The sequence below is a fragment of the Protomyctophum bolini genome (assembly GCF_963924005.1).
Source record: "Protomyctophum bolini genome assembly, chromosome: 5".
Classification (NCBI taxonomy): domain Eukaryota; kingdom Metazoa; phylum Chordata; class Actinopteri; order Myctophiformes; family Myctophidae; genus Protomyctophum; species Protomyctophum bolini.
In genome coordinates, this window is record NC_137866.1 from 10002530 (window position 1) to 10028911 (window position 26382).

Here is a 26382-nt window from a genome sequence, read left to right on the forward strand (position 1 = left end):
CATTGTCTACGTTTCTCTGTTTAAATATCCTTTAATCATTGGTTCTCAGTCATGCATTGTTGGTAGTCCCCATATTTTATTTAGTTTTTTGATATTTTCTATATTATTTTCTATGCAGACCTGTAGGTATATAATTTACTTTGGCCCAGCTGAAATATATTTCCCAACAGACCAAAACATTCTAAGAATCATTTGTCTTGGCCCATAAAAGATGTAATAAAACCAGGGAGTCCCATATCTATAAACACGGATGAGAACCAGTGATTTCTAGTTTCAAATAACCTCTGATTTATAATGATGAGAACACAATTTTACAATTTTTACAACCCCAGTTCAAAATACAAAAATAATCATTTTTCCTTTTAGATAACATTTTGGTAACACTTCAAGGACAGGGCGAGTTCCACATTTCATATCATGAATATCATCAAAGCTGTGGCATGTGGTCAACATGTTAGTAATGGACATGACAGCACAGTAACTCACCTCCACTAATAATGAACTACATCTCTGTGAAAATGTGGGTTGTCTTTTAAAACAACATAAATACTGAAAACCATTATGTTAAATTCTAAATTATGTGTAAAGTTTTACTTTTGAACAACCATAAGCGTAAGCACAAACTGTTCCTCCTTCCACTCTCTTATTTTAAGTGCGTCTCTGACTCACACTTTGTACAATCTCCTGTTTGCCATGGCACAGAATCTCACAATCATTCATTTCAATTAAACAGAAATGCTGCTTTGACTATAGACTACTTGTCCTACCAAGTAAGGTTTCAAAAGATGTATCAATGCCTGACCATTAATGGCCAAATCTGTATATGGCTAAGTACACTGATAACCCAATAAAACATCAGTAGATGTATTACTCTGTTTCCCTGCATCTATCACATAAGTGAATTTAGAAATAGAGGAATGAAATGTTAAGTAAACCATTTGAAGTGTGCACAAAGCACTTAATAGGCCAGCAGTCTAGCTTATAAAAGAGTCACACACTTTAAACAGCCTATGATGGTGAATGACAAGTGGTTCTTAACTGATATAATATAAGGATCAGCACAATCCTTGACAAAAAGTCAAGTGAGTGGGGTTCACAGAATGCTACTTAACAAATTAGACCTAAAAATAAGATCATTATGGTTCTGTTCTGTTCTGTTGTTTTTTTTTTTTTTTTACTTTTACTTTTTGTTTAAAGGCCAAATCAGTGATACACATGTAAAACAAATGGGTAACCCCAACACACGCACAAAAAGAAAGAAAAAAAAATGAATAAAATGCAGTGGAAACATGGTTTTATTCTCTAGATGATTGAGCTCTTGATAGGAGGACTAACTATAGACAACAGATACATTATTTATTTTAAACTGCATTTGTTGTGGTTTGGGGCTGTAATACTGTAGGTTTGTTTATATTGGTAATGTTTGTAAACGGAGTAAAACTAACATATTTGATGATTCATGATGGGGTAATAAAGTTCCAAATTGCATACTGTGCATCAAAAAATTAACTTGTGAATATGTTCAAAACAATCTCAGAGTGGACCTTTAAAGAGAGTAGCCCAGGACGTGAGCTTAGAGTAAACATTTTAAACTGGGTACAGTATATCGTTTGATGAGAGGCTGTTTTTGTATGAAAACAATGGGGATGCAAATTATGACGCAGTGCAGCAGTATCACAAAGATTTGTCACACAGAAACAAACACTCTCACAAAAAAGTATTAATTCGAAAAGGCAATATGGGAAAAACCTGTATGGCTTCCCCATTCCACAATAACTTGGCAGTTTTTCTTTTTTCATCTTCCTCCTCTGTATGACACCTTGATATGCATTGCTGCAATTCTAACGCGAAAATGTTTAATGTAAAAGCCTATCAGAGACTGATAAATTACCCAATTTGGCTGTATACAGCAGATGTGAGCTTCATATAAATGTGTCAACGGATTGCATTGAGTTCAGGTATGTCAAGATCATGCAGTCTTGAGTTGAGTGTAGTCTCACTGAAAGTAGATGCCGTATCTCAATTTCATCAACATATTACCAAGATGAGCTCATTAAAACATCTATCATGTGACCTGTGTCAATTCAAATTTCAACTCTAATTTACATCTACAAAGTAAATTAAAATACAAACTAAGTACATGCTGTGCACGTGCATGACACTGCATAACCGAGTGCTTGTGGCTTGTGGTAGTGTTGGAGGCCAGATTACATTACCAAGCTCTACTGTGTAACATGCTGTTGTCTTAACTGCGTTATAGTTCACTGCCCATTGAAACACTTTGTGCTATAGGCTTATACTTATTAAAGGTCAGTTGATTCTGTCTTTGATTTTTTTTCTCCCAACGTGCTTCTATAAAAATATTTGTTTTATGCCTTACAGACAAATCACTACAATACATAATGATCAATTTAGATGACAGTTACTAATTGCACTTTTAAATTCATAGTCCTTTCAATGTAAGTAAGCATTGACAAATAAAACATAAAATGTCAATAAATGATTTCAAAAATCGTAATTAATTGAGGTCAAAAGACGAAGGGATATGTACTCAGACAACACAAGACATCACAATCACGCATTCACAATCACAAATGTGCGCATGAGCACGCACGCACGCATGCACGCACGCACACACACGCAGAATGTATACACCTCAACACCCAAACATACCTCTATTCATAACCCCCTGTCCCTGGGTTTCCATATTTCCCTCTGTACATACTAGAATCTACCATCTCTCATCTCCCATCATTTCAGGAAATACACACAAATCTAAAATCCATTATCAGTCACATCCTTCTCTCTCTCACTCACTCTCTCGCTCTCTCTCGCGTTCTCTCGCTCTCACTCTCGCGTTCTCTCTCTCTCACACGCACATACGTACACACACGCACCCGCGCACGGACACACACACACACACACACACACACACACACACACACACACACACACACGCACACACACACACACACACACACACACACACACACACACACACACACACACACACACACACACACACACACACACACACACACACCATCTTGTTCCAACGTAATATTCCGGTCCCTCGCTTCTTTTTAAACTCATCATCACTCTTTGTCTTGGTTTTGTTTTCACTGCTGTCCCAGAGGAAGAGTGGAAGTGGGGGGTGTTGGGTGAAGTTTGGCACTGGAAGGCAGAGCAGCAGTAGAGCAGGAGGAGGAGCAGGAGGAAGAGGAGGAGGAACAGGAGCAGAATGTCCCCCCAGTCGCAGTGCCACAGTCTGAGGGCACCACGGTGCCAGCACCAGGCAGCAGTGACCCAGCCGGGGGCATTTGGGAAGGCAACAGAGGTTGACTCTGAGGCGGCGAGTGGGGCAGCTGGGCGATGGGCTGTGTCTGTGGTTGCATGGGCTGGGTCTGAGACAGTAAGGGCGCTTGCATCCGGGGATGAGGCATCTGCTGGAGCAGTGACGGCTGCTGGTAGGGCATCTGCTGGAGTGGGTGGGACTGATGGAGGTGTAAACTTTGCTGCAGCTGTGGGACTTGAGCCATGTGCGTTGGTGGCGGTGGCCCCGGCGGCGAGCGCAGGGTGGCCAGGGTCCCGCCTCCTGTGTAGTGAGACGAGGCGGACACAGGAAGGCTGGTAGGGGCTGGGGGGCTCAGTGGAGCCACTTGGAACCAACCAGGTGGAGCCACCTGGATGGAAGAGACCAGCATAATGACGATCATGAAAAACCTTTTACTCTGTAATATTATAATACAGACAGGGAACATTACATAAACCTTGGAACAAAATCGTTACCAAGAAATGTCTGCACCAATGTGTTCATAAAGGTGTCTAGTAACAAAAGGTATCAATAAGTGATAGAACCCGTGAATGATAGCTGCTTAACCCATTAAGACCTGAGGCTGATTCTAAAAAAGTTTTTTCAGAAAAACTCATGTTGCTATTGTATATAGTTAAAAAGGTTATTTTTGAAAAACAAAGAAAAGTTCCCGCACACTGTCAGAAACTTGCCAAAAAGGTTATTGCATGTAGTTAAAATGACACAGATGCTTTCCTGGATTGAATGGTGTACCCACAATCTCATCCGGAAAAATGATCAATTTGGCCTAATCCGTTGCAAGCACTTGTTTTCCAGCTCACCACAAATCAGTTTTTGGGGAAAATAAATATGCAGCATGCATGCAAATTCAATTAGCATTCAATAATTCAAGTACTATGAAATACTGCTCCACAATGTCAAATGCCTGATGAGATTAGGTTGCCTGGAGGATCTGGTACATCCAGGGGGCAAAGGGGAGTATAAGGAGGCCAGTCTCTCCTCTCCTATGTCTGGCTCAGACAGCTTGCTCAGGCAAGGCCCTTCAAGGCTATAGAATGGGACACCAGGGTGCCCATTGGGATTGGGTTTCCCGAGAACCACTGCAAGTGTTGCAGGAGCGGGCGCTTTTAAAATAGCTGCAGACAGGAATGGGTGGTCAAAAAACTGCACTTCCCCCCAAATCCTGCACCATCTGCAATAAACTCGATGTTGCATTATAGCATATGTGGTTGTGCTTTAATTTAGCTTGATATGAACACAATTATCTTATGACTAAACACAGGGGAGAACTCATTTAAAAATATTGTTTGCGGCAGGTGTGTGCATAGTGTAGTAGTAAGTTCAGCTGAGCCCACTGTGTCGCTGTCCATGGTGCTACAATGGCCGCCTTTCTCTCTCTCTGCCTCTCTGTCTCTCTGTCTCTGTCTCTGTCTCTCTCTCTCTCTCTCTCTCTCTCGATAGCTACATGCTTAAAAATGTTGGACAAAATGTGTTTCGGCAAGCCTGTATGAAAAAAGACAGACAAATGCCCATTCATACGTCTCCTACCAAACTCTTCTGTTTTCAAAATGCCATATCCCGCATACTCAGTAATCTGATCAATGAATCTACCTAGCAACCCTGTTGCTCTGTTCGATTCTACAGCTGCTTGTTAAAAACCTGGGAAGCCTGGGTCTCGGGAGGCTAACCATTTTCATATTTTCTGGGGGTGCCCAGTGATTAGAACCTACTGGACAGAATTTCAGAGATCAATAAATGGGAGGCGGCCTTTTTTCCGACACCCAAATAGCCGACGGGGCAATGGTCCGACAGTGTTGGACCATTGTCCAAAATACCGTCTTTTTACTCCAACAGTCTGACATGATATCAGACAGACAGAAGTTCCCGCAATAGTCCGAAAACCGTAGTTTAGACGAGGCAATAGTCCGACACGGGAACGGCAACGCAAGTGTCTGGGGTAGAAAAGTGGAGCGAGTCCCTGGAAGTCCCTCGGAGCCCAGGAGGTCGCGGGCTTATTTTCCCCGTCCCCGCCGACAAATGCACACCTCGGTTTTCTCGGCCCACGGGGGCCATCCCATATGTAGGAAGGCCGCCCGGGGGTCCCCGGACCCGGCCGGGCGGCCTGCCAGGTCCCTGCAAAAAAAAACAAAAAAACAATCCGGGACCTCCATTATTTTTAGGGACTCGCTCCACTTTTCTACCCCAGAACAGAGCCTCGTCTAGGAGGTGTCGAGTCCCTAAAAATCCCGGTTTGTTCCTGTCTAAAAAAATAAAAATAAAAATAAAAACACTATTTTAAAAATGGTTGTATTCTAAATAGAGAATAAAAAAAATATTGTGGGATTATGTGGGACTAAACGGTACGTAAATCTTGTTGCGAGGAGGAGTGGTCTGAAATGAACTGTGGGCGATCAGAAAGTAAACAATTGCAAGTGTGGACAGGAATGGTCACAAAACATATTTTTGAGGAAATGTCCCTTTTCTGATAATATTACCTGACTACTATTAAAACTAGGGTAAATTCAGAAACAGTATGTTATTTTTGTGTTTTACCTCAGCTGGCTGGCTCCAGCTTCCAGCCAACTCCTGCACCTGCTGAATCTGCTTGATCTGATTGAGCGACGGCTTTGGAGGAGTGGGGCCCACCGTCTCCTTCGTCCAATCATCAACAAGTTTGTGCAATTCATCTGTGAATGTGCTCTTCCTAGGAGGACTCTGGTCTGCAGTAATACAAATAATAATAAACTATTTGTACAGCAGTTTAAAACAGACAAACACAACAAAATTGTGCGAGAAGTAAAAGACTGAAGCAAGTGAAGTGAAGTGAACACTTCAGCGAGCATCATCATCGCTGACTGTATGTTGCCTCCATTTTGATATCGACAAAGCTCACCTTTTTTGGTTGTCAGTGATGTGGGATGGTCTGGGTTGCAGTACAATCTGCTTTGTTCACCACCTGAGAAACTACTGGACTGCTGTATGCCTGTAGGAGAGCCATAATGAAATAGTTACACAATGTCAAAGGAAGAGAGAGACAGAGACTTAGAGGAATTGTTAAGTGGAATGATGAGGGAAGAGTTAAGGCTCATACATAGTCTGGATTTTCGGTGGTGAGGTGACCACCGAACTACAACATGATGTCACGAGCCGCGGTGAAGAGCAAACCACCGCCACCGCTGCAGCCCTTCTCTCTGTTTTTACTCGCCACCGCTCAACGTTATTTCAGCTCCGGTGGTCAGCTCCCCACCGGAGCGGTGGTCACCTCACCACCGAAAATCCAGACAATGAATAGGCCTTTAGAGAAACATTGGGTGGAATATGTAGGGGTAAAAGAGGAATGTTGAATGGAATATGAATGTGAAAAAGGTTACTGCACCAGGATGTGCAACTCCATTGTTGTCCATATGAGAGTGAGGCCGAGGCCGAAGCTTGACTTTGAGCGGCCGGGACCTACGAGGGGAGAGGGCCGGGGGGCCTGCTGGCAGGGGAGGGGTCCGGGGCAGAGGGAGAGGCAGGGTCTGCCTGTGGTCTTTGAGCGAGCGGAGCTGTCTGTATAACTCCTGCAGCTCCCTGTTCTGCTGTGACTGCAGCGACACCACTTCTTTAATGTGCCTAAAGAGAAATGGGTACAAAACAAGAATGAGGTTTTCAAAATCATGAAATTATTTGGTGTTGTGGTATAATTTGTAAGACATAGACCAGCTAATGATGCCTGGACATCACTAAATGTCATGTGCACATACACGCATGCACATGGAGATGGATACATAAGTCCTGGTAATAGTGAAACATGATCAGGGTTGGGCACAGAACAGAAAGGCAAGCCAAGACAAAGGCCCATGGGTAATAAATAACTGGGGTCATTGTTAGGGGTTGAGACCCAAGGCAGTGGTCAGACCGTGGACGATCCTGATAGGCCGAGAGCCATATGAACACATGAACACACGATAGATATAATGCCAGACAAAGAAATATCTGGGCCGGTCGTTCCCCAACTCTCTACCATGTAACTGGGCATGCTCCCCGACGGCATGAGGCCGTCGGAACTATGCTGTTTGCTGTGCTGTCTACTCTGAAATAAACACCAAGGAACATCATCTCGTTGTCTGTCTGCCGTGCACATTTACTCTCCTGTATGGTATTTTAATATACAACAGATGGTACCGAAACCCGACCTTCATGGTGTCTTTTTGTGCCAGTTAGGAGCAGAACCAGCGGTTTTTTATTCAGTCTAATTATTCAGTCTAATTCGAAAACGGGGAGTTTTTGTGGACGGCGACGAAGAATTTCCAGCGGACCCGACCGGGAGCGTGTCTACGCAGCGGGGATGATGACGACGACCACCGCGATGAGGAGTGTTGCGCGATGGGGACCGAGGCCAGCCGCCAGATGGGTGGACGGTGGAGCGGCCTGCGAGCAACAGCCAACATCACGCCGGCGTGAGGACAGCGGTCGCGGGCGGCGAGCAGGGAGATGCAGCACGGCGCGGCGGGGCTTTCCATCATCCATGGCCGATTGACCGACCTAAGCTGAGTGCCTTCGTGGACCTGATCAAGGGGTCTGTGATGAAGACGTTCCAGCCTTTTCTTTTCTCTTCGGGAGTGTTCCCAGCTCTGATGGTGTTTCAGAGTTGGGAGGGGGGAGAGAAGAGATGATGACGACGACAGCGGCAGACAGCAGTGAACTTTTTCTCAACTTGTCCTGTCCAGCTGAACGGACATTTCAAGGCAACTAGAAAGAGCGGCATACAGAAGAAGTTTCCTTTGTCATATCAGAGGCGAAGAGGGACAATTCCTTCACTCTGATTACAAATTGTGCGTCGCGTTTGTTTTCAACATGAATTAATAGGCCTCATGTTGGTATGTTTGCCGTATAATTAGATAAATTGAGTCCTAAGTAGCCTAATTATGAGTCAATGAGGTATTTTCCTAAAGATATCAAGAGATATGTGTTATTATAGTTAAACTCTGGCGTTCAATGTTATTTCTTTTTATCTTTTATGGAATCACCACGGGTGGTTAATGGAATCACCGCGGGTGGTTATGGTCAGGATGAGTCCGAGGAAGTGACTCAGGGTATTCTGATATTGTGTCTATTTACTATGTACTGGCATTGGAATAGCAGAGTTTAGTGGTAAAACATGTAGGTTATTGTATATCAAAAAGTGCTCTTGTAACAATGGAGCTGCAAGCGGCATGTCTTGTTTAAATGTCAGTTAACTGTAGCTACTAATCATTTCCATTATTCATTGTTTGAGATTACTTATTTGTCAGAATAGTGATTAAATTACAAGGCAATTGGCAGCCGAAAGTTTACAGTGTTTAAAGAGAGTTTGATTTTACTCTTTGTGGTTCTCTAGGGCTTAAAATGCGATTTCCTTGTGTTTCTTTGTTTGTGCGCATAGATGACGTACGAGTTGAGAGTGGTCTTTGCTTTGTTGAAAGTGAAGTGAGATATTGGTTTTCATGTGGATCTCGAGAAGAGAGGTCCATGTGATATGGTTCATTGTCCTGTAACATTTTTAGCCATAAGAGTTTGAAGTAACATGAAGAGAATTCTCCACTGATCCGAAATTGTATATCTACCCACTGTAATGAAAATCATTTATGACAAGTAATCTTGAATGTCTGTGTTTGAAAACCATGTTGGGGAACTTCTTATACTGTAATGCTGTTATTTGTGGTGTCTTGAATTTGTAGTGTCCAGCTGAGGGTCAAGGGGGGTATAAGCAACAGTTATGAATATGGACTATACATTTTGTATTCAACAGACTAAGTCTGTTGAAAGGGGGGAATGTGGTATAATTTGTAAGACATAGACCAGCTAATGATGCCTGGACATCACTAAATGTCATGTGCACATACACGCATGCACATGGAGATGGATACATAAGTCCTGGTAATAGTGAAACATGATCAGGGTTGGGCACAGAACAGAAAGGCAAGCCAAGACAAAGGCCCATGGGTAATAAATAACTGGGGTCATTGTTAGGGGTTGAGACCCAAGGCAGTGGTCAGACCGTGGACGATCCTGATAGGCCGAGAGCCATATGAACACATGAACACACGATAGATATAATGCCAGACAAAGAAATATCTGGGCCGGTCGTTCCCCAACTCTCTACCATGTAACTGGGCATGCTCCCCGACGGCATGAGGCCGTCGGAACTATGCTGTTTGCTGTGCTGTCTACTCTGAAATAAACACCAAGGAACATCATCTCGTTGTCTGTCTGCCGTGCACATTTACTCTCCTGTATGGTATTTTAATATACAACAGTGTGAAAATCTCTGGGCTAATTGGGCAAATTGTATGGGCATTAGTCATAGGCATAGCCATAGGCATAGCCATAGGGTACGGTAGGCTAGCAACATTTGACATACATTTCATCACCAGTACGGTTGGTGTACTGTACAAAAGCATCCCAGATTATGTGACAGCGTGTGTGTACACTGACTGGACATGTGCTAGAACAAAAACACAGACTCTCTGTTTGAGGAGAGGTTGAGTGAGGAGATTCTCAAAAACTGCTGTATGACATTATTAAGTGACAACAAAGACTTGAACTCTAAGTGATGTGTGTTGCCAAAGCCAACCAGTTGCATTTTACACCAATGCCTGGCCTATATAGTATACACTACACTTCAGTATCAGTATGTCATGAAGACTTTGAATACATTTAATGAATGTCACAATGACCTTGACCTTTGACCACCTAATTCTAATCGGTTCTTCTTTGAGAACCGATGGCCGTTTGTGCCAACTGTAAAGTGCGTCAAGGCGTTCCTGAAACATTGCATTCATGAGAATGGGATGGGATGGGCGGACAGACGGACAGATGCACAACCTGAAAACATAATGCCTCCAGCCATGGCTGTCTGCCGCAGAGGTATAAAAAAGAATAATGGGAATGCACGGAAATAACTGACCCAAGTTAGATTAAACAATTAGACTTCTTCTCACGATGGCCTCTTGCCATGGCACATGTCCTTCAGTTGTCTGGAAGACAACCCATTCCTCCAATCTCGATCCATGCCGAATAGAGGTCTGGATAAACTCTCAATTGAAACAATGGATAGAATGAGCTAGCAGCTCACTCCCTGGGGCTTAGCTAAAATGTGATTGAGTGGTAACAGGACCAGAGTCTGTCTGTGTTTTTCCCAACCGGGTGCAAATTCTATTCAATCTAACAATTTATATAGCAGCAAAATTGCCAGACAAATTCATTAAAACATTGCCTAGGGTATGTGCTCTGCACAATATAAACAAACACGACACACATCAACAGCTTTTGTTGGTGTACTGTTACTTTCTGCAGTAGCCATGTTTGTTTCACTGAGTAGTAGTCAAGTCTCCAGAAGGACTGGGAAGGCTTTTTGAAGCAAAGGTTTCCAAGTGGCCAACTCTGATACCGCAAGCTTAAACCCAAATCAAGAAGGAGCTAAACAAACTGGACCAATGGGTTCGACTCACAAGGCTTCCACATGGAGGTAGTTTGTGAAACGTAGATGCATAATAAAGGACACTAATGCTCATGAGCCCATGATGTCATCAAACCCACTGGCCCAAACCTGGAAGGATTAAGTGAAATTAAGGTCTGTTTTTAATCGATGCATGTGTGTGTGCGGTGTGCGTGCTCCTGAAAAATCTCTGGGCGGAAGGCGCGGTACTGCGTGCAATGACTAATGCAACACTGAACCAATCACAGTAGCAACCAACTACTCAGATTATGAGATTGATGAGACACATGCTGGCTGAGGCCTCAAACATTTTAATGTACTGTTTAAGTTTGAAACGAGTAATGTACCGTCCGGCCACCATCCTGAATTAGATTTACAGGATAGCAGAACTAACAGTGTCTCTATAATTAGAAACGCCTGCATTTGAAGAAACATGAGCTATGTATGGGAATCACTCAAGGTGAATGAAATCATGATTCATATAGTTTCATAAGGGGTTGCTGACGTAAGCACACAGTACTTTGCGCTTGACAGGAAGTCCCCCCCCTCCCCCTCCCCGAGAAAGCAAGCCTGGGATCCATGGTCATTGTGCCTTGTTGCGAGTGCAGCTCATATTGCTCTTTCTCTCTTGAACGCAGTGTCTGCACTCTGCAGACTGAGCCCAGTGCCTATGTGGACTTATAATCAGTATAATCAGTCCTATACGGACAGTGCATAGGGAGGAGTTTCACTCAGAACGGGTTATTCTGGTTGCCATTTTTCTGCCTACCAGTAGGCTAGTAGGCTATAGTAGTAGGCTGCAGTGCTAGGCTATATTTTCCATCCTCACTGTGGAGACATATACCATTGTATGTAGATATACAATTAAATAAACACCATGGTTTTGGTGTCTGATGACAAAATAACATAACCTTGATCCACAACAGTATTTGGGTCTGCCCTGTCCGTTTTTATACTTGTCTATTCCACCGCGGGCCGTCAGAATTATGCTTCCATTGTAGCCTTGCAGTGCGTTGACTGTCGGCGATATCAAATAATTAAATACACGCTGTATGGTTTCTTTGATTTGGGTGTCAGCTGACAAAATATCATAACCTTCAGCAACATTCCCAAACACTGTATGCTCTGCTCTCTACCTGTCCTCAAATGAGCATGACAGTGTAATCAAAATAATAATGGTCAGATCGCATAAAGAGTAGACAGATTATTTATTTACTGCGGAGAGAACGCATGTTTGACTGTTCACTCGTCACTCTCGTGGTGCTTTCCCCCCTCTACCTGGTTCCGTAAGGATATGTCCACATGTCTTCTCGTCAAGTAAGATGTAAACATTGAGAACTGTTTTGACATGAGGAGAGGGGAGGCGGCTATCAGATCAGAACACCAGAACACCAGCAAATAATAATAATACCACCATCGATCCAGAGCCATAGAGTAGAAGAGTTGTGACATGTCAAAGATAGTAGAGAGATGGAAGATGGTGTACTGCAGTGACAGTGTACACACCAGTGTCACTGACAAGCAAACTTACGAACTACAGACTGACAGCCAAGTAGCCTAGCATCCTACTAGCCTACATGTAGGCAGAAAGATGGCACCCAAATAAGCCAAAATCCTACCGAACGCGTCACTATGCTCGCCCCTATAGACAGGGAATGGACAACTGAATGGGCAGATGAGATGAGAAACATCTACTAGTACATACAGTAGGCATAAAACCATCCATCGGAAAACAGGAAATAATGTAATAATGGAGTGTGGCCTCCCAATCCAGTAGTCACCTGTAGTAAAGTTACTACATTGCAGTTTGCGATTGAAGCCACACAAAACTAATTGCAATGCAGTGTTGAGTGAAATTAAGCCACACCCCACACACACACACACACACACACACACACACACACACACACACACACACACACACACACACACACACACACACACACACACACACACACACACACACACACACACACACACACACACACACACACACACACACACACACACACACACACACACACACACACACACACACACACACACACACACACACACACACTAACCCCGGTCCAGAGATGACATGGCCTTCACCCACATCATAAAACATTTCAAGTCAATACTGATCCCACTTTCCCTTCCCTGTCTCACTTCTCTCTGAGCTTGTGTAGTTCTCTCCTCAGGTCATCATCCTCAAGTTCACCCTCATCATCATCACTGCTGCCCAAAGGAGAGTAACCATGTCCATGACCTCGTGGAGGGTGGGCCAATGACGGTGTCCTCCTACCCTCCTCCTTCTCTCCCTCCTTCCCCCGGGTTCTTCTCCGCTCCCTCTCTACGTCAGGAGACACCGGGGAACTGTCGGTCAGTGCCTCATCTTTCTTGGTTTCGGCCTGCGTGACAGAGAAGCGCCCGACTTTCCTGTGGCCAATGTCCTGGCCTGAGGGTGCCTCCTTGGGGGGAGAGGCTTCAGGAGGCTGAGGCACTGGAGTCACCTGATGGAAAGATAAATGTTATATGGGCAAACAAAATAATAATAATATATACTTTCTTATTCAAATCCGGTCAGTGTGGGGAACCAAGGGCAAAGTGGTCAGATTCAGAACCCAAGTCCTTGCGCTCACAAGGAGCATATGGTCTGTGTACTACCCAGCAGAGGCATTTGAGGTTAAGAATTAAATTGCATATCGGATAAAAAAAAACATCCTTAACACATTCCTTATGATTATGGGCATTCTATAGCCATATCACAGATGGTGGCTTTATAAGGTTGCATGCAAGTCCCCACCTGAAATCGTCCTTTGCGCGACTGTGGTGGATCTAGCGGGACAAACTCCTTAATATCCTCCTTTATAGCTTGACTGCTAGGGTGGCCATCTAATAAAGAGATCAGGGAAATGAAAAACAAATAGGGGAGAGACAAGGACACCAGAGACAAGAACACAGATAAGACGACACACACAAATGAAGACGGACACAGACAGACCGAAGCATGCAGGAACAGAAAAAAATTACAGCACAGAGGGATGTACCAAAGCAGACAGACATAGACACACAGACACAGAGACACAGTGTTAAAATAATCCACAAAGACACATTAACAACCTCTGTGACTTACATGATTTCACATGCATGGAACTATGAAAACGTGTAAACATTTATATTGAATACTGTGTGGCAGTCATCATTTTCTTTCGGTGAAAGCAATTAACTCAACAATGTAAGTAAGCGTTTGTGGTAGTAAAAAAGCAAATGCTTTAAGCAAACAGACTATACGTTATGGGGGATGTGGGGAGGGGTGGTAAATATGTGTTTAATAAAGAAATATATATCAATAAATAAACAGAAAGTCATTAAACAGAATAAAGGAATATTATGGAATGTCAGTTGGAATGCTTAATACAGTGATACCCTCACCCACCCACACATCCACTCTCTCCATTCTTACTGACTCACTGTTCCACTCATATACCAGCCAGCAGAGATCAATATCACCTTTGAAGTCTGCGCTGAGATTCGCAGTGAGATTGTTCAGTGTGTTTGGTATATGGAACACTATACTAACACAACACAACAGTGTGTATATGGATTTGCTGCATCATTTGAGCACTTGGGAATGAGCAGCATGTTTATGGAGTTAACCCATAATGTTATTGCCATATAGACACACATATGCTGAATGTAATGCACAGACTGTGCATTATCATGTCACACATATGCTCAAATAACAATATCTAAACATGGAGCTACATTACTGCTACACACATAAAATATATAAATGCAAGGATGTTAGCTTACTAAAATATAAAGCTTTTTCAAGCTTAAAGGAGTAGTTCACCTAAAACACGACTTATTTTCTAGAAATTACACAATCCATGAATGATGAAACCTTGAAATCATGGAGATTTTTTCCCGTATTCCTGAGCCAATAATTTGTCAGTAGGAGACTCAGTTGGAGAATGGAGACTCTTCGATCGAATTGCTGGTCATCAAATTATTGGCTCAGGAATAAGACAACATTTTAGGGGCGTGAACTACTCCGTTAAGCTCGTTCCATTCATCGCTTCATGCAACGGCGTTGTACAACGGCAATAGCTGGTCTACAAGCTCACAACAACCTGCTGTGATCTCGTAGGTCTGCTATCTTTGGCATGCAACGCCGTCGTGGGATGAAGCATGAATTAGGCATAAGCCATACACAAAGCAGCTAAGAAGGAAACTGACAGTAACTTGTAAGCCCTGGACAATGTACACAATATGTAGCAGAAATGATGACTTTCATCATAATCTGGATATCACATAGTTGCAAATTGCGCTAAGTATAGTGTCCATAAACAGCATGCCATCTACAGCATATTATGCAGCTCTCATGGCGTGATGCTGAATGAGCTGACTCTGTCATGCCAAGTATATCCTCAGTGCGCACAGTAAAATCCTCAGTGTCATTTGAACTCTGAGTGGACAAATGGGAACCACGGTCCACGGGTTCATTTGTTTAAATTTGTACACTCTCAAGAGTTAAATGAACACTCAGGATTTTACAGTACATTCTCAATTGGACCACGCAGTGACTTATTCTGATCTATTTGTGTATAGACAAGATAATGTCTGTGATAATGAGATCTGGTGCCAAGGTGCATGGTGGTGTCAACTACTCTGTGCCAGCAGGTGGGTGGGTGGGTGGGTGGAGGTGAAGTGAGATGGGTGGTGTGGGCAGTGCCTGAGGACTGGGGGTTCAGCCGGCCGTTAGTCCAGAGAGCTCATCTGCAACTGGGGAGGGGCATCAGACTCCTTTTATGCCAACATCCTCCGACCTACACTGTGCCAATCTCCCACCCTTTTACTGTATACTCGCCACTGTTCTCGCCACTGGGTGAGTGACCCATGCAAAAAGAAAGATTGCCAAAAAAATGAAATTTAGTTCAAAAGAAAAAGGGGGGGGGGGGGTTGGGGGGGGGGGAAGCAATTCAGCAAAATCAAATAATTCAAAAAACAATAAAGTATGTTGTGATATAGACACTGACACTATACAGGGATTACAGTCACGTTACAAAAAATACTAATTTAGCCATAAACAGTTTCAAATTAATAAAGATTAATTCCTGACAGTCTAGAACATTACATCTACTATGTTAACACTAATAACGAGACATTAGGTTTTAAGTCCATGCCCCCAACACCCCATGCTCTCTCTCGCTCTCTCTCTCTCTCTCTAAGAAGACGCTACCTTGCTGGACTCTGGGCTTCTTGAACAAGCTGGCGGAGTGGCGCAGTTTGCATGCCCAGCTTTTGAATTTGCGAGTCCAGGATTTCTTGCTAACAGGATTTCTGATACTAGGACATGTCAGGTTTAGGCCAAAATATCCACCTCCTGCATTGTGCTGCTGCTGCTGTCCGGCCCGGAGAGGGATCAGATGCTGAGGATTAGGGGGCCACGTTGCGTCTCCTGTGGTACTGAAGTCAGAGTGTGGGGAGACAGCCTGGGGATAGGGGCAGGTGGGGAGGACAGTAAAGGGAATAAGGCACAGTGACAATTAAGGGTAGGTGGCTGTACAGGGTTGAGAGTGACTCACAAAGAAGAAAAGAGACATTGAAACACCACACATATACAGTACCTACTGGCTGAAAAGGAAGCATTAGGTGTCACATTATACTGAATGGAACTTTATTCAACTCCGGACACAGTATCCAAGATAGGACGCAATCAATGACTCGATTTCCAGCCTTGAATGCCACGTGACATGTCATTAATATACCGTAAAGTTATTGTGTGGAAATAATAAAAAAGTACCCCCCTTCTGTGCAGCCTAGAACTGGAGGTCTAGAACTTGGGGTCATGTGATCAGTGACATCAAAGTACTCCAAGTAGTACACCTTTGTACTAACTGTAACAACTCTAAGGTATATTAATGACATAGTTCAATGTTGCAAATGAGTGGTATTCCCCTTTAACAACTTAGTCACTTCTCGCAGCAAGCTGTAACATTATGAAGGTACTGTAAGGGTTAATATTTACACCGTCAAGAACTGAACAAAGTGTCCAAAATTGGATACATCTTACATACAGTAGTATCAAAACTATGTTAAAAAAACGACTTAAAAAAAGGGAAAAAAATAAAAAACATTTATTATATTTTATTTAAAAGGCTATTTTCAGATTCGGCTTACTGGTATTCACTTACAAGAATGGTTGGTTCTCCAGGTACGGGTGGGCGCAGGTGCCCTGCGGTGTCATCCTGTGGAAGAGCCAAAAGGCAGGTAGGGGGGGTAGCAGAGGTGGAGGCAGAAGCAGAGGTGGAGGGGAGAGACGGGGCAGGCTGCTGCTCCACTGGGCCCAACTCAGCAGACATGGATGCTGGGGAGGCCTCCTCACCTGCTCTCCCCCTCTCCAGGTCCGGGGAGGTGGAGGAGGATCGGGACGTGGTTGACGATGAGGTGGTGGAAGAAGAGGAGGAGTGGGGGGAGGTGTCTGAGGAGGAGAAGGCGGACAGGGGATAAGACGAAGGGCGGAGTGGGTGAGGCTCGGACGACTCATCCCCTCCTGCTGAAGTGGAGGCGGCTGATGTGGATGTGGGGGCGGTGGCTCCACCTGGCATCACTCCCCCACCGCTGTACTCCTGATACAACAAGTTCCGCAGCTTCTCATCCAGTGTCTTCATGCGGTTGTCTACAAACTCAATTTTGGGAGGGCCCTCGCTGTCTGACTCGGCCACGGAGGAGGGCTGAACAGGGGATGGGGACATGGGTTGGGAGACGGGAGGCAAGGAGGCCTCGCTTGTGCCCAGAGGCAGGGGGGGCAGAGAGGAGTCGGAGGAAGGATAAAGGGGGGCAGAGTGACTGCCTGTGTCCTCTGTGATACTGGCCTCTCCCGTGGAGAGTTCAGACTCTGATTGCTGGAAAGAGGGCTGCTTATGTAATGGAGCCTGCTGCTGTTGCTGAGGCAGCTCCATGGGTTTAACCACCTCCTGCTGCTGTTGAACCTGCTGTAGTAGCGGCTGTGACTGTACAAACGGCTGAGTCTGCTCTATTTGGATCTGGGGCTGTTGCTGCTGCTGCTGTTGCTGCTGCTGCTGCTGCTGCTGTTGCTGCTGCAGCTGCTGCTGCTGCTGCTGTGCAAGGCTAACATTAAGAGTAAGAGGTTGTGCTGACTGTTGTTGCACACACTGTTGACTGACTGACTGGGGCAGCATATGACTTTGATCTGGCTGTGTAGAGACAGCAGGCATAAATAACTGCTGCTGCTGTTGCTGTTGTTGTTGTTGCTGCTGTTGTTGCAGTTGTTGTTGCAGTTGTTGTTGCTGCTGTTGTTGCAGTTGTTGTTGCTGCTGCAGTTGCTGCTGCTGTTGTTGTTGCTGCTGCTGTTGCTGCAGCACTTGCTGTTGCTGTAAGTGTATCGCCTGTTGCAGACCCAACTGCTGTGGATGTTGAGGATCAATCTGGGCCTGCTGTTGAGGCACTGCAGCTGCTTGTTGTGCCACAGCTTGCTGAGGTAACTGCTGTAACGGAGGCTGCTGCAGTAACTGCGAGCTGTACTGTGGCGCTTGCTGTTGAGCAGGTACTTGCTGGTTCTGCTGTATGGACACTGACAGCATTTCTGCCGGGGGCAGGGACTGTTGGAGAGGCACAGGTTGCTGCAACAGATCTATTTGACTTGGCTGCTGCGGCAACCGCACCTCAGTTTGCTGTTGTTGAAGTGTCAGTTGTTGTTGTGGTTGTTGGTGTTGTTGAGATTGTTGTGGTGGTGGTGGTTGTTGTTGTTGCTGCTGTTGTGGTGGTGGTTGTTGTTGTTGTGGTATTGGTAGTTGTTGTTGTAGTTGCTGCTGCTGCAGTAATTGTTGTTGCTGTAATTGCTGGAGAGATTGCTGTAGCACTTGTTGCTGCTGTAGTTGACCCTGCTCCTGCAACACTTGCTGCGTTTGTTGTTGCGGCAGTGGGACCTGCTGTATCTGTTGGGTCAGTGGTACTTGTTGAAGCTGCACCATCTGTGGTTGCGGTGGAGATGGTTTTACTTGCTGCTGGAATGCCGGTTGGACCTGGGCCTGTGATTGTGGCTGAGCCGGTCTGGTCATCTGGGCAAGTGTTAGCTGCTCTATACCAGCGTGACTAGTTGGAGGAGATGTCACTGCAGCAGCAAGAGGCGGAGGGGAATGTACAGAGGTGGACGAGTGGTCCCCTCCAGACACACTCTGCCCAAGGGGAGCAAGTCCCGCACCCCCCAGGTTGGGACCTATAGTGGAGCTACCACTATTTCCAGGGGACATGAGGACTTCAGGTAAACAGGTTGGAGGTATGCGAGGCATCGCAGCAGGAGTAGCGGCCATGGTGGGGAGGCTGGCAGCGGCGCTTAATAGAGTGTTCATGGATGAAGTGGCACTGGGAATTTTGTCAACGAGAACTGAGGTGGTGGAAACTGGCTGGTCAATGCCGGCCGGAGGAGGAGGAGCAGCAGCAGGGACAGAGGTTATGGCTGCACTAGTGAGAGAAGAGGCTGGGGCAGAGATGCTGTCAGAGACATTGGTGTCAGGAGCGGGGGCAGCGGTGGCTGGGGTGGACATGGAGGCAGGGGCTGAGACAGTGGAGACAGGGGGAGAGGTGGCAGACAGGGGCTGGCAGGGAGGGGAAACCAATCCAGTCAAAGACTCCGACCTCTGGCATCCTTCACTTTCTACAGCCGCCAGAGAGAGGGACACATGGTTAGTTTGTGTTAGGAGTCAGTCAGCCCACTCAAACAGGTCAATTAGCTGCACAGCTGCCAGGGTTATTTAGGAAGACCTTACCTTTCTCTACAGGGGACTGTGGCCCCCTTGTCTCTCCAGTAGAGGGTGGTGTGGCAGCTCCCTGGCTGGACTGAGAATCTCTGTGGCGGATGGTCTGGTTGATGAAGAAGCGCCAGCGTCCCACTGGTGATGACTGGGGCGCTGCGTCCCCTGGGAGGTAGAGAAACAAGTACATGCCCATATGTGCAGATATGTAAAGATTTATTTATCAGAGTGAAAGAGACCTCCGCAAACTCACCTGTGGTGCCAGTGGGAGTGCTCACATGCAACTGCTCAATAGATCCAGTCTAGCAGGCAGATAAAAACGATTCAAGCTCTTATTCAACCAAACATTACCATAACAATGACGTTACATTAAGAAGTGGCGAATCTGTGAATCAACACACCTGTGAATTTGTCAGAAGAATTTCCTGGGCTTTCTTTACAATGCCTCTGAGATCCCCCACAAATTTCTCTTTCTCCAACTCAAGGATAAAGTCCTCCTCCACCTATAAATGAACATAACAGGGAAGTCATTACTCATATACCGAATATTGCATTTAAACAATTACTGCAAAAGAGTGTATTATGGTAAGAGTAACCTACCATGTAATCGGCAATGTCCTCAGGTGCATCCCCTTCGCTGTCGAATTTGAACGTCACCATCTTGTTAGTATGTGTCTCTAACTGACATTCCACCATATTGTCCCCACTGCCAGATACCTGTGGAGGGCAAGAATAATTATGATCGTGGTATAAAAGACAAAAGGAGTGTCAAAACAAAAACAATCATAGTTGTGATATATAGCACAGTGTGTAGTATACTGTATATTCATCTTTCATGGATTCCTCTTGTCCAATCCAATTACTCAACCCACTGTGAGTAATATTATACTGTATCTTGTAAATCACACCTGCAGCATGCTCAGTTGAAACTGGTGCAAGGCTCTCTCTGGCCTATGACAGGAAGCTCGTCTCTGAGTCTTCAGCCTCTCTAGTTTGCCATTGGCCAAGAGTTGCAGGGGATCTTCTCCATTGGCTGGAACAGACCTGTGGGAGTGGCAGAATCCGTGTCAGTGATGAGCCAATGACAATACAATCCTGCACAGGGCTCTAGGTCACACTTCAGCGCTCTGTGCCCTTCAAACAGGAAATAGTTCAACTTTTGGAGGGCAGCCTGGATCATCAATTCCACGTTTGATCCACCCGATTGTGTTGGACAACCTGGACATTTACAGTCTGATGTTAACCGCAGTTTCAGCTAGGTTATTTGTGCTTAAAGGTATAATGACATTATTTTTTTTAACAACATTTAAAGTTTTTGTCATGGTCCTGCAAAAGTGTATTAAAATGTTTTAGCAGAAAAATCCACTCCAGTATGCCATGCCAAGTGTTTTTCTCCTTGTGTTCTAAGCTTCTTCAGGTGGCGATTTGCCTGTCAATGATCTATTATGCTCTGAACTCAATCTGTGGACCCTTAAACAACGCACTAGTAACCCTAGTACCCGTGAAGCGGGTTATATTGCAAATCACACCAGGTCATTGCAAATCACTCCAACGAGAGCATCAGCCAAATGTGTAACATGTACATTCACAGTAAGTACAGTTCCTGAGCATATAATTAGAAATGTATTCAAGCACAATAAATGTGACTGTCACACGTACCCGGATGAGGAATGGCGCTCTGTGCCAGACATATGTGGACTATCCTGTGGAGTGACATAGTATACATACAGAGAGGGACACAAAACAGAAAAACAAATTAAACAAATCATTAGCTGTACGAGATTAAGCCAATCACAAAAAACTAAGAATACTTGATTATTATTAATCTAAACTGGTTAGTTTGTTTTATTCATAGACCTTTTCAATTGAATAGTTTTCAAACTCATTGTTGTTACATTAGTACTAGGGTTTTTAAGCAAAAGAAGATTAATCAATTAAAATAGGCAGAATATATTCCAATAACCAATTAAGTGGTGTGTACTTCCTGTACCTGAGAAACACCCAGCAGGGGAGGATCGCAGTCTTGCAGCGAGGTTTGGGGCAGCAGGGGAGAGTTAGATTCAAAAGTCCGGAGACTGGTCACGGGAGGAGGGGAGACGGGGATAGTGTCAGCACGCCCCAGTAAGGTTATCGGGGCCTCTGATGTAGGAGTGGGTAGCGCTTGAGCTTGAACAGTGGCAGGATAGAGGGATGGAAGGGATGGGAGAGGTGCTAGTGATGCTGGGGGGCAGGATGCATGAGAGGGGCTGGGAGGTATTTGTTGAAGGGGGAGGACAGCTTGTGGCAAAACAGGCTGTTCAGCAGCGGGTGTCTCAGCTTGCATCTGTGTGTGAGAATGGGCCTGTGTCTGAGTGATTGTCTGTGTGTGGGTGAGTGTATGTGCCTGGATGCTAGTTTGTATCTGCGTCTGGGCTGGTAGGACCTGTTTGGCTTGGTGCTGGGGGGAGGGAGACGGGCCTGCCACTACTTGACTATAGAGTGGTAGAGCCCTGGACTGGGGTTGAAGCTGGGACACATTACTAGCGATCTGTGCAGCAGGTTGGGGTACTAGTTGTGGAGCAATTTGGGGCTGAGATGGAAGTGGACTCTGATCGAGAGGTATTTGGACCTGTTGAGAGGGAGGTGGCTTTTGAATGGGCGTTGAGGGCGTTTGGGTTGGTAACTGGACCTGTAGCTGTTGCTGTTGCTGTGGGAGTGATGCTGCTAGTTGATGTTGTTGCACCACCGATGGAACCTTCTGCAGCTGTTGCTGGTACTGCTCAATAGATTGAGGCAAAGCAGGTGGAGGAATCGATTGGATTACAGAAGGTACAACTGTGCTTCCCGTGAGCTGCGGTTGGGCTTGAACAACTGGTTGCAGCTGTGTTTGGCCTTGAGCATAGGCCTGTCCAGTCTGCTGAATAGGTTGGGGTGCAGGCGTAAAGGTTGTGGGTTCAACTACTGAGCCGGAAGTAGACATGATTGTTCCAACAGCAGTTGTACCCGGAGACAAAATCATCTGTTGATACTGCAGTGCTTGAGGTTGCTGCTGCTGTGCAATGAGAGTGACATCCTGTTGGATTGATGGCATAGCTTGGCAGGTGGATTGTGGAGCAGGAATGTATTGTGGTGCTAAAAGGCCAGCTTGGGCCTGAGCTTGCAGCTGGCTCTGTGGCTGGAGATTGGGAGGTAACAAGCCATGTATTTGAGAATTCGGTTGCACAGCGGGCTCATGCTGGATCTGACTAGGAACTGAGGCAACTGCAGCTGGAGCCTGAATGTGGGCTTGATTCTGCTGGGCAATCATCTGAGTGTCGATGGTTGCGATCTGTCCCTGTGGTGGCTGAGGCTGATTAATGACGGGATGCAGAGCTTGAGAATTGATTAATGGCTGTGCAACACCCTGCCCCTGTATAGGAGCTATGTGGATTGGAGTTGTGGCCTGTATCTGAACTTGCTGGGGCGGGGCGGGCTGAGTCGACGCCTGAATGGGGGCAACCACTTGAGGAATTATTTGGGCCTCGATAGTAGCCTGTGATGCCTGTGGAGCAGACAGGGATTGAAGCTGAACCGGGACTTGGGCTTGGGTCTGGGAGTGAGGGTTACTTTGGCCCTGCTGGGTGACGACTTGTGTTTGAAGCACAGTAGGCGTCTGGGTCGGAATTTGGGTGGTCTGAATGACCACTGGGACCTGAGCCTGGGACAGCATTTGCGTTTGGAGCTGGATAGCCTCAGTGATGGCTGGGGCTCCAATGGGTATGCGAGGATCCACTATAGAGCTGCGATGCTGCGTCTGGGCTATGTAGGCTTGCTGTTGTTGGATCAGAGCTGTTTGCTGTTGTTGCTCTATTATTTGCTGCTGCGTGAGGATGGTGTGAGGCTGAAACTGTGTAGCATTTTGTTGTAGGATACATGCCTGCTGTACATCAAGCGGTTGCTGTTGAATCAAAACTTGCTGCTCACTCTGCTGTTGAATAGGCACAGCTTCTTGTTTCTCAGCTTGCTGCTGTTGAACGATAGCAGTTTGTTGCGGCTGTTCTTGAACCTGTTGCTGCTGTATCAGTGCTTGTTGTTGGATTCTCTCTGCTTGATGCTGTTGCTGTTGTAACAGTGCTTGCTGTTGACGTTGTTGTTCCATCTGCTGTTGTAGGAGAGCCTGTTGCTGCTGCTGTTCTAGTTGTTGCTTCAGTTGGGCATGTTGCTGCTCCAGTTGCTGTTGCTGCTGGAGACTTTGCTGATGTTGCTGCTGTTGTAAAATAGCTTGTTGTTGTAAATGTTGCTGTAATAGCATGTGTTGCTGTTGTTGCTCCATTTGCTGTTGAAGTACTACTTGCTGCTGTAATTGCTGCTCCATTTGTTGTTGTGTCAACTGGGGTGGCTGTTGCAATGCAACTTGATGTTCAGTTTGCTGTGGCATCTGTGCCTGTTGCTGTATTACAGCTTGCTGTTCAATTTGTTGTTGCAACTGAGGCAGCTGTTGTATTACAACTTGCTGCTTTTGTGGTGGCGGCTCAATTTGTTGTTGCATTTGACTATGCTGCTGTTGCTCCAGTTGCTGCTGTAAATTAGCTTGCTGTTGTTGTAAGATTGCATGCTGCTGTTGATGTTGTTGCTGCTGCTGCTGTTGTTCCATTTGATGTTGTAAAAGGGCCTGGTTTTGTTGTTCTTGTTGTTGCTGTAGCTGGGCTTGTTGTTGCTGTAGAAGTGCTTGTTGCTGTTGCTCTTGTTGTTGTCGCAGAAGAGCGTGCTGCTGCTGTTGCTCCAGGATTTGTTTCTGTATGGCAGTTTGTTGCTGTGGTTCAAATTGCTGCTGCTGCACTTGGGACAACAGGCCCTGCTGCTGTTGAAACAACGCTTGCTGTTGCTGTTCCAGCTGCTGTTGCTGCTGTTGCTGCTGTTGCTGCTGCTGTTGCTGCTGCTGTTGTGGCTCCAGCAGCATAGCTGGTTGCTGATGTTGCTCCAACTGTTGCTGCTGCTGCTGTTCCGGCTGCTGTTGTATGTACACCTGTTGCTGTTGTTGTTGCTCCAGCAGTATAGCTGGTTGTTGTTGTTGATGTTGCTCCAAATGTTGCTGCTGCTGCTGCTGCAGCTGCAGTTGTTGTTGTTGTTGTTGTTGTTGTTGCTGCTGCTGCTGCTGTTCCATCTGCTGTTGTATGTATGCCTGTTGTTGCTCCAGCAGTATAGCTGGTTGCTGTTGTTGCTCCATATGTTGCTGGTGTTCCAGCTGCTGCTGTTGCATGTATGCCTGTTGTTGTTTCTCAAACAGTATAGCTGGTTGCTGAAGTTGCTGCTGTTGCTCCAATTGTTGCTGCTGCTGCTGCTGCTGCTGTTGTTGTTGTTGTTGCTGCTGCTGCAGTTGCTGCTGCTGCAGTTGCTGCTGCTGTAGTAACAATGCTTGCTGTTGCTGCTGCTGCTGCTGCTGCTGCTGCTGCTGTTGTATCAAAGCCTCCATCTGTGGTTGGTGTATGTAGGTCTGAGGTTGCTCAACAGGAGGCTGTGGTGGTAGTGACAAGGCTTGCTGCTGCGGTGGTTCCATGCTTGGTTTTGTTGGTAACACTGACTGCTGGGGGGGTAGCTGGACATGAGGCTGTTGACCCAACGGTTGCTGTACATAGATCTGCTGCTGAGGCTTAGGTTGATGATGGACAGGCAGGACAGCTGTAGTTGAGAGGTTTTGCTGCGGATGTGGATGTAAGGTTGTTGTAGGTTGCTGTGGCTGCTGTGTGGCATTCGCTTGTTGCTGTTGTTGGAGCAGAGCAGCCTGGGCCTCCATTTGCTGTTGCTGCTGAAGGGTGGTGGTCTGTGGCTCCATCCCTATCTGTTGTTGCTGAACAATGGTCTGCTGAGGGATCATGACAGGCTGTGTTTGCTGGGGTGCTGCCTGGGGGATGATGTCAGTGGGCTGCATGGGAGTGGCAGGGGGCTGGGTCTGCTGAGCGAGGGGCACAATGCCCCCCGCTAGTCCAGTGGGATCACCGCCCGAGAGGGGCGTAGTGAGGACATTGATGGGCGCTTGTGGAGAGACAGGGGGTATGTATGACTGTGAGGGGGCCATTGATGCCTGGGGAGTGGCAATCTGTGATCCATCTGAATGGTATGGCTGTGTTTGTTCAGTGATAATGAGAGGATGATGAGTGATGTTGAAAGAGGAAGGAAAAGACAGCGGTAGAAAAATAAGGTAAGATTAAGCTTTGGCAAGGGGTAATGTTATTAATAATTTAACATTTTAAAAGCACACAGTCAATACTAGTAACGTGATGAGGATAAAATATGAATTGCTTAATTGAGGAGAGAAACACAAAACATAAGCAGGTAATTGGTTATTATAGCTATAGTCCATGACTGACAGTCACAATAGCCTTTGACTTTAAGCGAACCACTTGAAATCAGCAGGACTCGTCACCTGGGAATATTGTTGAGGTACACTTGGTGAGACCTGTGTCGCCAGGGCACCAGGCTGAATGAAGGACTGGCCAACAGGCGCCCCTCCACTTTGGCCTACAGACAGGCTGGAGAGTCCACCACTCTGACCAATAGGCACACTTGGAACACCTCCGCTCTGTCCAATGGGGAGCATTTGGGGATGAGTCATGATCATGACCCCAGTGCTCTGCAGGGTCATAAATATTGCTAAAGTGATTGAATGAATTCACATAAAAGTGAATGGATGAATGTGTTATTAGTTCATGAACAGGGCAGTAACAGAAAACAACTTACAGAAGCAGTAGAGGGATGGATAGCTTGGGAGAGAGTGTATGACTCTCCTTGTTGATAGTAGGCCTGACTCTGACCACTTCCAAAAGATTCACAGCTCACTGATCCAATGCTCTCGCCTTCAGATTTAAAGACAATAGAGCGATTACAACATT

General features: G+C 45.8%; 1 protein-coding gene across 4 annotated transcripts in view; it reads right to left on the bottom strand.

Annotated features, from left to right (window-relative positions):
- Nucleotides 1–1157: 1157 nt before the first annotated feature.
- The window catches only part of wnk3 (WNK lysine deficient protein kinase 3), a 62191-nt gene continuing 36966 nt past the window's right edge, over nucleotides 1158–26382 (bottom strand). Inside the window, exons 9-25 of one of the 4 annotated variants that reach the window (XM_080763961.1) lie at nucleotides 26231–26346; nucleotides 25917–26072; nucleotides 21525–25613; nucleotides 21194–21237; nucleotides 20443–20578; nucleotides 20135–20251; nucleotides 19936–20037; nucleotides 19788–19836; nucleotides 19550–19699; nucleotides 16955–19437; nucleotides 16000–16252; nucleotides 13561–13649; nucleotides 12924–13267; nucleotides 6690–6925; nucleotides 6207–6296; nucleotides 5867–6033; nucleotides 1158–3683 (exon numbers count right to left, since the gene is read on the bottom strand). In XM_080763961.1, the coding sequence (XP_080620087.1) occupies nucleotides 3120–3683; nucleotides 5867–6033; nucleotides 6207–6296; nucleotides 6690–6925; nucleotides 12924–13267; nucleotides 13561–13649; nucleotides 16000–16252; nucleotides 16955–19437; nucleotides 19550–19699; nucleotides 19788–19836; nucleotides 19936–20037; nucleotides 20135–20251; nucleotides 20443–20578; nucleotides 21194–21237; nucleotides 21525–25613; nucleotides 25917–26072; nucleotides 26231–26346 (9185 nt within the window). In that variant the 3' untranslated portion in view covers nucleotides 1158–3119. Of the gene's footprint in view, nucleotides 3684–5866; nucleotides 6034–6206; nucleotides 6297–6689; nucleotides 6926–12923; nucleotides 13268–13560; nucleotides 13650–15999; nucleotides 16253–16954; nucleotides 19438–19549; nucleotides 19700–19787; nucleotides 19837–19935; nucleotides 20038–20134; nucleotides 20252–20442; nucleotides 20579–21193; nucleotides 21238–21524; nucleotides 25614–25916; nucleotides 26124–26230; nucleotides 26347–26382 lie in introns of all 4 variants that reach the window. The other 3 variants (XM_080763963.1, XM_080763962.1, XM_080763960.1) reach the window with 3 other exon arrangements.